The 13,764-nt window shown below is 43.8% G+C and overlaps 1 protein-coding gene across 3 annotated transcripts in view; it reads left to right on the top strand.

Annotated features, from left to right (window-relative positions):
• The window catches only part of LGI1 (leucine rich glioma inactivated 1), a 42,618-nt gene that overhangs the window by 15,831 nt on the left and 13,023 nt on the right, over positions 1 to 13,764 (top strand). For 2 of the 3 annotated variants that reach the window (XM_002718517.5, XM_008270219.4), the window contains 2 exons: positions 3,516 to 3,587; positions 3,682 to 3,753. In XM_002718517.5, the coding sequence (XP_002718563.1) occupies positions 3,516 to 3,587; positions 3,682 to 3,753 (144 nt within the window). The remainder of the gene's footprint in view (positions 1 to 3,515; positions 3,588 to 3,681; positions 3,754 to 13,764) is intronic. The other variant, XM_017348429.3, reaches the window with a different exon arrangement.

Genomic DNA, 13,764 nt, shown 5'->3' with positions numbered 1-13,764 from the left:
GGCCCTGCACCTGCATGGGAGACCAGGAGAAGCACCTGGCTCCTGCCATCAGATCAGCGCGGTGCGCCAGCCGCAGTGGCCATTGCGGGGTGAACCAACAGAAAAGGAAGACCTTTCTCACTGTCTCTCTCTCTCTCTCTCACTGTCCACTCTGCCTGTCAAAAAAAAAAAAAAAAAGAGTGGCTGCTTTGCCTAGTGGCTAAGGTGCTCACATCTAATATCAGAGTGTCTGGGTTGAAATCCCAGTTCCAGTTCCAGTTCTAGAATCCAGCTTCCTGCTAATGCAGACCTTGGGAGGCAGTGGTTGATGGCTCAAATAATTGGGTCCCTGCGACTCACATGGAAGACCTGGATTGAGCGCTCCCTCTCCCCAACTTTCTGGCTTCAATCCTCCACTGTTGGAATTTGGGGAGTGAACCAGCTGATAAGAACTCTCTCTTTTCCTTGGAAATCAATAAACCAATAAGTAATAAAATAACATAGTCTTATTAAAAGAGAAAGAAACCAGACATTATCATCACCACAAAGACACCCCTTATCTCCCTTCTAGTTACTACCAGCCCCCAAGTATAAGCACTGTTGACTTCTGCCAGCCAAGATGAGTGTTCCCAGCTTCTGTGCTTTATCAACGTGTAATCAGAGAGAGTGTACTTTATTGTGTTCTAGCTTCTTTCCCATACATTGTCATCTTTATTTTTGCATGTAGTTATATTTTTAGCCAGAGATTTTAGTTCTTAAAATCTAGTTCAACAAACATTTTTTCAACCAGGAAGTGTGCTCAGGGCTGAACACACAAAAACAAATAAGGGTAAGTCCTTGCTGTAAGAAACATTCGCTCTAGTAATCTGGTAAGGATCAGAATTTAATGTCAAGTGAATTCTTCTTTGTCCAACAAATATTTATTCAGTTTCTACCATGGGAGAGTCATTATTACAGGTGCTAGGGATACGTAATGAACAAAAAGGCAGACTTTTGAGTGCAAATCCTCTTTTATTTCCATGACATGCATGCCCAAGAATATCCGATTCTCACTTTGGCACTTGATTTAACATAAAAAGAACTAGTAATGGTAGCTATTTCTTCTGGCAACTTGGCTTATATGATTACAAAGCCATTGGTCTAACCGTGGGGCAGTTTGCAAACCAGTGATCATGGGAGTCATTCTGAGCCCTCTGTCTGCTTTATGTCAGTCTCTTCATGCTTGATGCTGTCTATAACAGAATGAAATGAAAGTCTAGAGGCTAAACGAACATTTGGATGTACTTTATCATGGAGTAAGGCTGTTTTTCAGAACCATGAAGTGAGAAGAGTCAATTTCCAAGGATGTAATAGAAATCACAAAACCTTTAAATATGTTTGAATAACTGTGGAATCCTGATAAATAGTACTATGCCTTCATGTTGGCTTTTCAGAGCCTAGTGAACTACTTGCATATAAAGCCATGATGTTGGGGTGAGGAAAGAGTAGAAGGGAATTCAACACCATTCCAGGATAGATAGTTTACTTAGAAATACAAGAGATCATCTCATTTTTTGTTGTTGTTGTTTGCTTGTTTTTTCCCTGTTCTTATAGAAAATCTCAAGCATATATGAAAGTAAATAATAAAATTCACTCTCATATATATTTCTTTTTTTAAAAAAAGGATTTATTTATTTGAAAATCAGAGTTACACAGAGAGAGGAGAGGCAGAGAGAGAGAAAGCAAGAGAGAGGTCTTCCATCCACTGGTTCACTCCCCAGTTGGCCACAATGGCAAGAGCTGCGCTGATCCGAAGCCAGGATCGAGGAGCCTCCTCTGGGTCTCCCATGCTGGTGCCGGCCCCAATATATTTCTCTTCTAACTCTAAAAATTGTCCACCCATGCCCAATTCATCTGTATCCATTTGTTATACACCTCCCCTGGTTATTCTGAAGCAATCCCAGATGTCAGATAAATGATTCATAAGTAATGCAAGTGAGACCTCCTAGTTTTAAAGTCACTAAGTGACTTAGAAGCAATTACTTTTAATCCCTAAACTTGAAAAGCAAAAGTCACAGATTTAATAAAAATGATCATTTAATAAGTTATTATTGCTATATACTACTTTATTATATATATATATATATATTATATTATTTGGCCTCTTTCTGACAACTGGCAAGTTATCCAAGGACTTCAACAGGGTGTGGGGATAGCTTATTGATGTTCTTTATCATCAGTAATTTCTTTTCCCTTTTTAAAGATTATTTGAGAAGTAGATTTACAGTGAGAGGGAGAGACAGAGAGAAAGGTCTTCCTTCCATGGGTTCACTCCCCAAATGGCCACAACGGTCGGAGCTGTGCCGACTCAAAGCCAGGAGCCAGGTGCTTCCTCCTGGTCTCCCACATCGGTGCAGGGGCCCAAGCACTTGGGCCATCTTCCACTGCTTTCCCAGGCCACAGCAGAGAGCTGGATAAGAAGAGGAGCAACCGGGACTAGAACCCGGCGCCCATATGGGATGCTGGTGCTTCAGGCCAGAGCGTTAACCCACTGTACCACAGCGCTGGCCCCTTTATCATCAGTCATTTCAAAACCAAATCCCTATAGATTCTAAAATTTCAAATAAATTTGCCCAAGTGCAAGTGTTTTTTTCAACCCATTTAGTAATGAAATGGGTCTAAGGCACTTCCTAAACCTCATTATTTCTCATCTTTAGTCTGTCCTATTTTCTTTTTTAAAAAAAAAAAGATTTATTTATTTATTTGAAAGTCAGAGTTACACAGAGAGAAGAGAGGCAGAGAGAGAGAGAGGTCTTCCATCCGATGGTTCACTCCCCAAATGGCCGCATTGGCTGGAGCTTTGCTGATCCGAAGCCAGGAGCCAGGAGCTTTTTCCAGGTCTCCCATGCAGGTGCAGGGGCCCAAGGACTTTCCCGGGCCATAGCAGAGAGCTGGACAGGAAGCGGAGCAGCTGGGTCTTGAACCGGCGCCCATATGGGATGCCGGTGCTTCAGGCAGGGGCGTTAACCCACTGCACCACTGCACCACAGCACCAGCCCCCAATTCTTTCCTATTTTCAAAGAAGGTAGTTGACGTTCACTGAGACAGTGTCAATGGCTTGTCTGCCTTGAGCTATTTCACCGCAGTTAGGCATGGAGCTAAGCTTTTCTAGGTTTCCCAGGTGGAAAGCCCCAAAGCAGCAGGCAGAATGTTCCAGTAGAAGCAAAAAAGATTGCCAGTGTCTTTGTCATGAAAATGTGCAAAGTGTTGATCTGACCCTTAAACTTGCTCTGGTCCTACCTCAAAAGGTTGCCCAGGGCATGGGACAGGCATCGTGGTGAGGAGTGGGGCACAAAGCCGCCATCCCTAGGTACATGTCTGGTGAGGAGATAATTAGGAGTTAAAAAAAAAAAAAAGCTGCAAAGGTTATCTGCACAAATAACACTGTAGAAGACTTTCCTGTATACAACTCCTACATGTTTCTTTGGGTGATAAAAGCAGCATAGATTGACAGTCTGTCAGTTTAACCGTTTTCATTGTGTACTTTTTCTGGGCAGGTTATTCACATCGAATTCCTTTGATGTGATCAGTGATGATGCTTTTATTGGTCTTCCCCATCTAGAGTATTTGTAAGTAGAAAGACTTTTTCACATGTTGATTCAGGACAAAGCGTGCCCAAGTTCCTACAGCTGTCTGACAACAAAATATCATAACCTATTGCAGATTCATAGAAAACAACAACATCAAGTCCATCTCAAGACATACTTTCCGGGGACTGAAGTCTTTAATTCACCTGTAAGTATGAATGCTACTATTACTTTTTAAAGTCACTAATGGACAATGCAGTCTGATCACCTGTGATTAAAGCACCCAGTTTATGTGATGGGTTCCCATGAAAATTTAACAAATTCAAATGACTTTTCTCCATGCACTTGTGCCATTTCTGTCATTCTCAATATTGATTACCATTAATATTTTTAACCTAATCCATAATTAGAAAGGCATTCTAATGCAGGGAAATCGTGTGACCAAAATAATTTTTTAGTATATACATCATTCCTTCATGGGTAATTATAGCTCAAATATACTTCGATGCATTAGTTAGCCACTTTCCTTCTTCTATATAAGCCCTGGCTTTATATACATTTAAACATAATATGGCCACAGGTAGCATCTGCACAGTACCTTAACAACTTGCTTGTAAGTGAAATATTCAATTATTCAACAGGTAATTACAACTACAGCAATTGTTCTTAACAGGTGACAAGTTTGTATCCCAGGGAGCATTAGGCCCTATATGGAGCTAGGTTTGGTTTTCATAACTGGGACATGTAACTGACATGTAACCAATGGGTAGAGGGCAGGAATCCTCCTAAACATACTGTAATGCCCAGGATGGCTCCCCACAGCCTAGATTTACCCAACCTAAACTGGAACTGTGGTGAGGTTCAGAAATCCTAACAACAGGAAAAAGACTACCGGTTTTTTCTAGCCTTCCTCATCCACTACATACACACAAGCACACACACACACTCACAAACACACAAAAATACAGTGTATTTTTAAGGAAACTAAAAGAGCATGGGAAGAAAAGGTACCAACATTGATGAAGGGCCTACTATTACGTTGATTATGGTGCTTTACATTAATTTTCATTTAATCCTCTCAATAATCCTGCCAAAGCAGCGCAATAATCCCCATGTCAGAAATGAGAGTCTTGGAGGAGACAGATGATGAGTCAGCTGGTTAGTTGTGGAATTATGAGAACTTTAGCTCAGTAGCTGAATTGCATTGGCTTTCTACACATTCAATGATTATTTCTTAAGGGCCTATTATGTGTCTCATTAGTGCTGGGTGAAGGCATAAGAGATCTAAATGTCATAGTCATTCTATCAGCTTGAACTGGTACACACAAGCACCTCATTCCAAGCCCTAGGTCCTAGGCTATGGCAGAGAACAAACAGCCAAAAATACCTGCCCTTTGAGCCTACTTTCTAGTGTGTCTGTGTGGTCATCATATTGCTCACCAGACCCTAGTAGTCTCTCCTGCTGGTTGGTTTGCAGCAAAGGTGGGGAGGGGGTGGTCTAAGGGCCAAATTTATTTTATAAAATCATATTTTTCAAGGCCTCTTGTATAGTCATTATAATAAAAACCATTTGCAATGCTGCTCTTCCCTATCAACAATATAAGACAATGCAAAGATGATTATGTACAGAATGAATGTTATACAACTCTATCACACAACCCAACAGTCCTGAATTCCATTTTTCCAACAAAATTAAATATGATAAATAAATATATAGGTGAAATGGAAGTTGATGACCTCAACTTGAGAGCCACTCAATTCGTAGGTGCTCAGCATCAGGACGGGCTGGAGTCAGAATAAGACTGAGGTGTCCTCTCTAAGAACCTGAACTATAAGACTTGTGGTGCACAATTCAGGCAAGTGCATCTCTTCTCCAGCTTAGAGAGCTGGGGCATCACTCAGCCTCCTGCACAGAACAGGAAAACCGGTTCCTCACAAGGAAGGGAAGGAGGGAAGGTGGGGAGAAGAACAGGGAAGGGAGAAAGAAAAAAGTTTATAAACACCTTGGTGAAGAACACTCACTTAGTTTGATCAGAGCCTAGTAGGGCCATCAAATGAAATGGGAATTTAAATCTGAGTCCTAACAAAGCCCCTTCTTTAGCAGTATGGAAGAGTATGAGTGGTATAAGACCAGTAAATGGAGACAGCAGGTACTTAATACCTAGAGGTCTGCAAGCTCGAGAAAATACCCAGGGAAGCCTTCCAAGAGAGAAGCATTAGTGTGAAGGATCAGACGGTGAAAGGGAAGTCCTAGCTCTCTGAGCTGGTGCTGAAAGTGGTAAGGAGGTTAACAGAGAAAGACAGAGGGTTAAGGTTGACTGAATGAATACAACCCGTTGGTCCCTGCATCCTTATCTCACAGTTATTAGGTTGACTTGTGTGGCGGTGCTACTATTACACTGCTTTTGCTCTACAGAAAAGGCAATGTCATGTGGTGTGTGGTTCCTCTTAGCTAGTTTCTAGCATGTGATACGTACTTTACGAGGAGTATGGCCCACAAAGGAGAGTTAGATACTCATTCATGTATGAGGAGCTAGACGAGTGTGACCTCACTGAGAGCCTTGGTGCCCCAGGTACGGTCTCCTTCCTAATCATGCAAAAGCAGGAAGAAACTTCAAGGTAAATGCCCTTTCTTCCCTTCCTTCTTCTTCTTCCTGTCAAGCAGAGAAGATGGGGTAGGGAGGATTTGAAACCCAACATCCCTCAGCCCACTCAGTTCATCAAATTCATTGTCCATTATTTATGGCTTATCCATAAGTCTGTAATTTGAGTCATCGTTTTATAAGACTGTAGGCTTCAAAGAGCACTTTTCCCCACTTCAGATCAGTTCTTCCTAAAGGCAAACATCCAAGCTGGGGGGAGTCATCCCCTGTCCCCCTAACCTGCCTATACTGCAGGAAGCGTTTACAAAGACTTCTCACATTCCTGACCTCCTTCTAGGCTCCTGGTGACCTTATGAAGGAGACAGAGCAGCCTCCCCAAGGAGAACATAGAGGTACACTCTGAGTTTAAGCTGCTCCCAGTCGGTGAGCGTTAGAGCCAGAAACTGCCCCAGGTCTTTGACGAGACCTCCACTGCTGACTCTGCCCTGTTGGAGAAGGACCAGAAAGCTTTTGTGGAGCTGACTGAATCCTCCCATGAAATGTGATTTCAGGATCCAGTATGACTTGACAAGAAAGAGAAGATCCTGGAGACAAGAGCCCTACCCTTGCGCTTAGTCTCCAAAAGCAGACAGTCCGGATTATGCTTCTCCTTTTAGATCTGGCTGGTGCTCGCTCTGGCCTAATGTGAAATCTGCTGCAGGAGCCTCCCTGAGCATTTGCATAAGTTCAGCTTGTTCCCAACGAAACAGTGACATTTTCTCACCCCTCTCCCAGCCATTTTGGCAGACTGATCTCCTAAAGAGGTATTTGCAGACAACTTGAAAGTTACTCTCCATACTTATCCATCAGACAAGATCCCTCTTCTGTGCAAATTAGCCTTCAGGAAACAGAGATGGGTGGGGGGAGAGGAGGGAGGGAGAGAGGAAAGGAGGGAGAGGGAAAAAGAAGGAGAGGGAGAGAGACTGTTAGTTCCCTACACAGCCTGTCAAATCCTGGGTCTCTCTCTCAGTTTCTATATGATAGTCTGTCCTACACTTATTTAATATTTGATTAGTTTGCATATTTCAGCAAGATTTGAATTTTCTGATAAACACATGTTAATTTTTAATCAGAAAAAAAGAATGAAAACTAGTTTGTGATCAATGATAAAATCTCTAGCCATTTTGTATTAATTTCTGTTAATACCCAAGAGCTTTTGAGTAGCACCCTTAGGTGCTACACGAGTAGCATTGTGGCTAAAGCCCAGGGGAGCCAGGACTGTGTGCATACACGCATGTGTAAACATATTTGGGGAAGACTGTCTTCAACCTACGTGTCTTGTGGAGTTTCTTCTGCTTGAGCAGCATTTTGGGGACACAAAGGACAGATGTGGCAGCCCCCAAACTCAGGATGCCTGCATCCCCCCAATCGGGCACCATGTTTTCATTTCAGCCTCCCCTTGACATGTCTGTAGAGAAGTAGTGTGACATGGTAGCCAAGAAAGTGCTCTCTGCCACTGGCTGCCTGGGTCAGAGCCCGACTTTGCCCCTTATTTAAGTTACGGGGCCTTGGGCAGACCATTCAGACTCACCGTGCATCATATCGCTTATATGTGAATTGGGAAAGATGATCGTAATCTCTGAAAGTGGGACTGGAAGATAACAAGGTACTAAGGAGTATCTATCTCCTGTTTTCAGATTGAATGAGTTAAGAACTAAGAAGTGCTTAGAACAGAGCCTGGTAGGTAGGAAGCGCCATTGTGTAGGAATAAACCCAGACCCACTGCCTAACCTTTCCTAGTGCTGGATCCAGATTCCAGACGCTGCAGTGTGCTTATCCCCTTTAAACATTTCATACGACATTAAAATAACTGTGCTTGGAGCACCGCAGAGCCAGTGAGACACAAACCCAAGCTGAGAATCTGCATTGCAGGGGGGCTGGGAGCACCCCAGATGGCTGTGGGCGTTGCTTTCTTAGCAGCAGAGCCCTGTGGCACTGAAACAAACGTGCTGTCTGAGCTGAGCTGGTCTGCTCTAGAGACTTTCCGGTGGGGCCCAGAGTCAGAATCAGAGATTTCCTCGGTAAACCACAAGAACCCCGAAGTGGAGAGAGCGATGGGCATTTCCGTTGGGGAGGAATGGCTGTCTGCTCTCAGAAGGCCTGAGCCTACTCAGCCAGCTGCAGGGTAGCTCGATGCGCCACTGGGCAAAACCCTGGGTGTTTAAGGACGTGTCCTGGGCAGATCTGAATCAGGACCTAGGGAATGGTGCTCAGGCTGCACTGGTAATTCACGGGGATCTGTGCTGTCTCCCCAACACAGTGTCGTGGCACAGGGATCTTAGAGAAGTAGCCTCTGCTCTTTTCTTTCTCTAGATCGGTGCCCCTTCTCTCATCCACTCCAGATCGCCTCATTCATTCATTCAAAGTATCTATTGAGGCTCACTTTGTGACAGGCACTGTGGATACTGTGGAAAGAAAACCATCCTTCCAGTTATCACTGAAGACTCACCCTAGAAAACTTAACAACGATGAAACATTTCCTCAAAACTCTGATGTCCTTGTGCTCACCCCTCTCTCAGTCAACTCCAGCCCACCCCATCAGATCTTCCACTGCGTTCTTTAACCCTGAGAAAAACATGTCGTCAAATGCATTGACTCTTAACTATTGGCCCAAAGTCCTCCATTCCCTCCTGCCATCTGATGAGTAAAGATGAAACCGTTAGCCTCTCACAGTGAAAATTATAAAGATGTGACTTAATGCAAGCATAGAACTTGGAGATCATTCCAACCAAGTGATCCTTTGCTTTACAGAAAGGGGAAAAGCCCACAGCTCAAACTGACATCCCCTTCCTAGACCGTGTCGTTCACTCTACTCTGTAGCTGTTATGAGGGCACTAAAGCAAGTCTGGCAGATGACGGATCAGCTGGGGTCAGGGCTGGAGGCTGGTTTCCTTAAATCAAGCCACATAGAAGCCTTTGTCCTGACAACTCTGGTGGTCTGCTCTGTCTCCTTCCCTCTTGCTCCATATTATTCTTCCTCTTATTCTTAGGAATTAGGAATCCTCATACTGAGTATTAAAATCCAGCTCCAGTGTTTCCCTCGGACCCTGGCCAGAGCAACCCAGCTAGTAGAGCTTGAGGAAGAGGACGATGTCCCCACAGCAGTTGGAGTTCCTCTCTCTGAGGCCTCCACACTTGAGAGCAGAGAAGACCAGAGACCTTGGGGACCAAGACCAGGGGCACGGCTCTGCAGAATCTCTTCCTCTCAGTGGGCCCTGTACGAGTGCCTGGAAGCTCAATCTGAACAATGGTTTCCTCTCCCAGGGTCATTACTATTTTCCTTCTTTCCAAGAAAATAATTTGTACATTTTTTAAACTTTCCTGCAGAAACTATTATGATTACGTGTGTGTGTGTGTGTGTGTGTGTGTGTGTTAGTAAAAGATGAGACATTCAGGGGTAGATGTCTGCCATGGCAGTTAGGACACTGGTCTACGTGCCCTTGACCCATTTAAGAGTGCCTGGTTTTGATTCCTAGATCTGCCACTTGCCTCCTGCTTCCTGATAATAGAGATCCCAAGAGGCAATGGTGATGGGTCAAGTGATTGGATCTCTGCAAACCATGTGGGAAACCTAGATTGAGTTCCTGGCTGCTGGTTTCGGCCTGGTGCAGCCCTGGGCAGCTGTTGGAATTTAGGGATTGAACTGGTGGATAGGAGCACTCTGCCTCTCAAATTAATAAATAAAATGTTTTAATAGGATGGAACATTTAAGGATAGCATAAAATCCTCTCTATTAGGAAAGGCAGAGAAAAAGATGGCCTTGGGCTCCTAAATTGAGCATTTGATTTTAAATTGAACATTTAATTTTAAATTGAGTTTAGGTATTAAATATCACTGTCTTTGACAACAAAGAAAAAGTTCAGTTTTGTGGTCTTGACACACATAGGCTTAAACAGTTCAGTTGCTGGGAGATTTCTCCAGAAACCATTGCAAGGGTTTGCACATAAAAATACTTGTAGCTATATGTATCAGTTCTCACAACAAATGAAATTCATATTCTTTACTGAGGTTTGCAGATGTCAAAGCAGCAACTGACAAAGATTGATACAGTTGGTTAAAGGCACACTCCTGAGATTGGTTAAAGGCACACTCCTGAGAGCAATGAAGTTCAAATTTAATAAGTGGTCTTGAGATGGAGCCAGCACCAAACCTCTATACTGCAGGAAGTAACACAGGAAACAAGTGCTATGACCAGTCTGACAAAAGACATAGCACACATTGCAACTGGAGCTTCCAGTGAGAGAAGGGAATAAAATATTAAGTCATTATTCTCTAAAGCTGCAAATGAGACAACAGGAAGAAAGAAACGAGGAAAATCTAATCCACATGGTTTTGCTTTCTGGTGCAGGGCTGGAATATGGAAAACCCAATATTGCTAACATCAACCCTAAAATAACCCTAACCTTAACCCATAAAGTGCTGTCTCTACATCTTGAGCTGTTTGAACAACCTAATAGGCTATCAAACGGGCATTTGGTTCTCTTTGCCCTTCCTGTTTGAAGGGCAAACACTGAGCAGCCTTCAGAGATGGTCCCAAGACTTGTCCCTTTGTCTTCCTGGTAACCCTGGCCCAGGATCCTCTGTCAGATGCCCAGGATGATTTTGGCAACCTCACGTTCTCTCACAGCTGGCTCTCGGCTGGCCCCAGAGGGCGAGGGCCTAAAACCAAGTGGAAATTTGTAGGAAACAAGACAGCTCCCTCTGCAGGAGGTCTCATGGGGGCCGCCTGCACGATCTGAGCTCTCAGCTGCCTGAGTCTGACCCCACAGTTGTTCCCACTCCCACCGTGGAGCTTTGGGAACGGATGAACGCATCCAAGTGATTCATAGAGAGTGACTGAGTCCTCATGGGGCAGAAATACATATGTAGTAGGCAACAGGGCCCTTGTCTTCTGATTGTGAGAAACCTGCTTAATGATTAGGAATTCTCACCATCCTGGGCAGGCTGTTAGCCTGGTAGTTAAGACACCAGTTAAGATGGGGCATGAAACATCAGAGTACCTGTTTTTGATACAGGGCTTTGGCTCCTGATTCCAGCTTCCTGCTAATGCAGACCCTGCGAGACAGTGGTCTTGTGGAGTTTAGCTCACATAGTTGAGTTCCTGTCACTCCATATGAGAGATCTAAATGGAGTTTCCTGGCTTCCAGCTTTGGCCTGGCCAGGCTTTGCTATTGTGGGCCCTGGGGGAAGGAACCAGCAGATGAGAGCATTTCTCTCTCTCTCTCTATATATATATCTATATCTATAGATCTACCTATATATCTATATCTCTATATAGATCTATATCTCTATATCTATATAGATATAGATATCTATAGATCTATATCTCTATATATCTATAGATCTATAGATATAGATCTCTCTCTCTCTCTCTCTCTCTCTCTATATATATATATATATATATATAACCAAGCTCTAACCTCAATCAACAGTTTTTATATCTCTTGCTAGAGCTTTCTTTATGCATCTACAGACATACATCCCCCCTCCTCTGGGGAGATTACAGAATCCATACTAACCTCCACATTTCTTTTCACTTAGGCATCACTTCAGGGTATAGCCTGTAGATTGACTTCATTTTTAAAAACCTCCTACAAAACATTCCACGGTCACTGTAAATGAGCATTTATCTACACAACCCTTTATTACTGGGCGTACGCTCTTTCCAATTCTTCTTGCTATGGGCAATGCTAGAGCAAATATCTTTCCCCACCTGTGTGATGCGCTGCCAATACGTCCAATTTCTCTTCACCTGGGGACTGGCACAAGCTCTTACCTGGCCTCATATTTTTCTTCTTACCTTTGAGGTTCTGCTTCTCCCTTCCTTCCACGTGTCCAGTGCATCCTTCCCCCTGCAGCCGTCAGCCTGCCCTAGAAGCTTGCTCTGAATCGGGTCCTGGTTACAGTTTTGTAGTCATCTCCAGGCCCGGTCAGCATTGCTTTCCTATGTCTAAGTCCCTCTGCCTGTTTTCTTTTCATCCAAGTGTCACTTGATGTCATTGGGGCTTCCTTAGGGAAGCTGCCTGAACACCACTTCTCTGGGTCCTGCTTCCTCTTTTCTCTGCCCCTTTTATGAGTCCAGGCAGCCTTCTTGTGCTTACTGTTCACTACACCCAGACATGGGACTCCATCCTGCCCCCTGTAGAAGCAGCCCACTGGGGGTCTGTATTTCACTGACTTTTTGAACGGGGCATCAAAGGGGTGACATTGGCTACAGCAAGTTCATCCACCATTTCTCCCTCTGGCACCCCCCATGCTTCCCTGCTTCCCCCACCCTCTGGTCTGGTCCCCAGAGTGATGCCCCCCTCACCCTGCCCCCATCACAGGAAGTCCTCAGGAAGCTTCTGCCTCATTCCACAGCCAGGCCAGCCTGCTTTTTCTCAGCCCCATCCTCTAGTTCTGGCGAATTAAAAGTCCTCCATCTTGTCATGCAAAAATACCATCTCTCTCTATTCCAAAAGAACATGTAAGTATCTTGCCTGCTGGTTCTGCAGTTGGCCTTGAGCTTGGGCAGGTAAGGCCTAGAGCTCTACTGCTTTGAGTGGAACTTCCAGATTCACCTATTCCTTGCACAGTAACACAAACATGGTTTCTCTTCCTGTGTAACCCTATGGGCAGTACTAATCAATAATTCACTGTTTCATCATTTCATAACCCTCTGTGATCCACCTTCCTCCAAACTTATACCCAATAGTCAGCTGCAGTTCTACTTAGAAGTTAGCCCAGGAAATTTTAACACACATTGTGCCAGAAAATACATTGAGACACATAACTTGGAAGTGACTCTGGACTGACCTCAGACATCAGAAAATCTTCGCAAACAGCAGCCAGTAAGATGAATTTTGGAGACATTCTCCTGAAGGGTCTTCTTTAGCAATGTTATTTCAATGCTGCTAGATGTGGACAGCCATAGCAGTTCATTTGTATGGTCAGTTTCTAAATGTTGTTTCTTGGACAATGTAAATGCAGGACTTCTTGTCTCTTCCTCCCCACCTCCTCCCACTTACTCTTTAAAAAAAAAAAAAGAAAATGAAAAAGATTTATTTAATTTGAAAGGCAGAGTGATAGAAAGGAGAGACAGCTCTTCCATTCGCTGGTTCCCTACCCAAATGGTAGCAATGGCCAGAGCTGGTCCAGGCAGAAGCCAGGAGCCCGGAAATCCATCTGGATCCTCTACCCCTCTTACTCCTTATTGAGAGTAGTTCAGATACCAGGCACCTACATGGGTCATTTTTGTTTTTCAATCATCTTGTGAGATAAGGCACTATTGTCTCCACTTAAACATGAAAAAATAGAGACTTGGAGAAGATGCATAACAAAGTCACACAGCCATGAATGTTGGAGTTGGAATTAGACTTAGTGCAGAAGGACTCCAGAGCCATGTCTTGGATCACAAAATGCTCTGTCACTGAGACTGGAACTTCCTGACTCAGTTTCTAGTTTACTGTCCAAGGTTCATTGAAAGAAAGTTTTCCCATCTCGTAGGAATTTCTAAGTTCAAGAAAAACAACATAGAACTCAGTCTTAAGTGTTTGCACTTAAAAATGCATATTTAATTAGAGGAAGTGGAAGACACA

The sequence above is a fragment of the Oryctolagus cuniculus genome, chromosome 15 (assembly GCF_964237555.1).
Source record: "Oryctolagus cuniculus chromosome 15, mOryCun1.1, whole genome shotgun sequence".
NCBI classification, from domain to species: domain Eukaryota; kingdom Metazoa; phylum Chordata; class Mammalia; order Lagomorpha; family Leporidae; genus Oryctolagus; species Oryctolagus cuniculus.
Note: the sequence above shows the minus strand (reverse complement) of the source record. Positions and strands in the feature narration are given on the sequence as shown.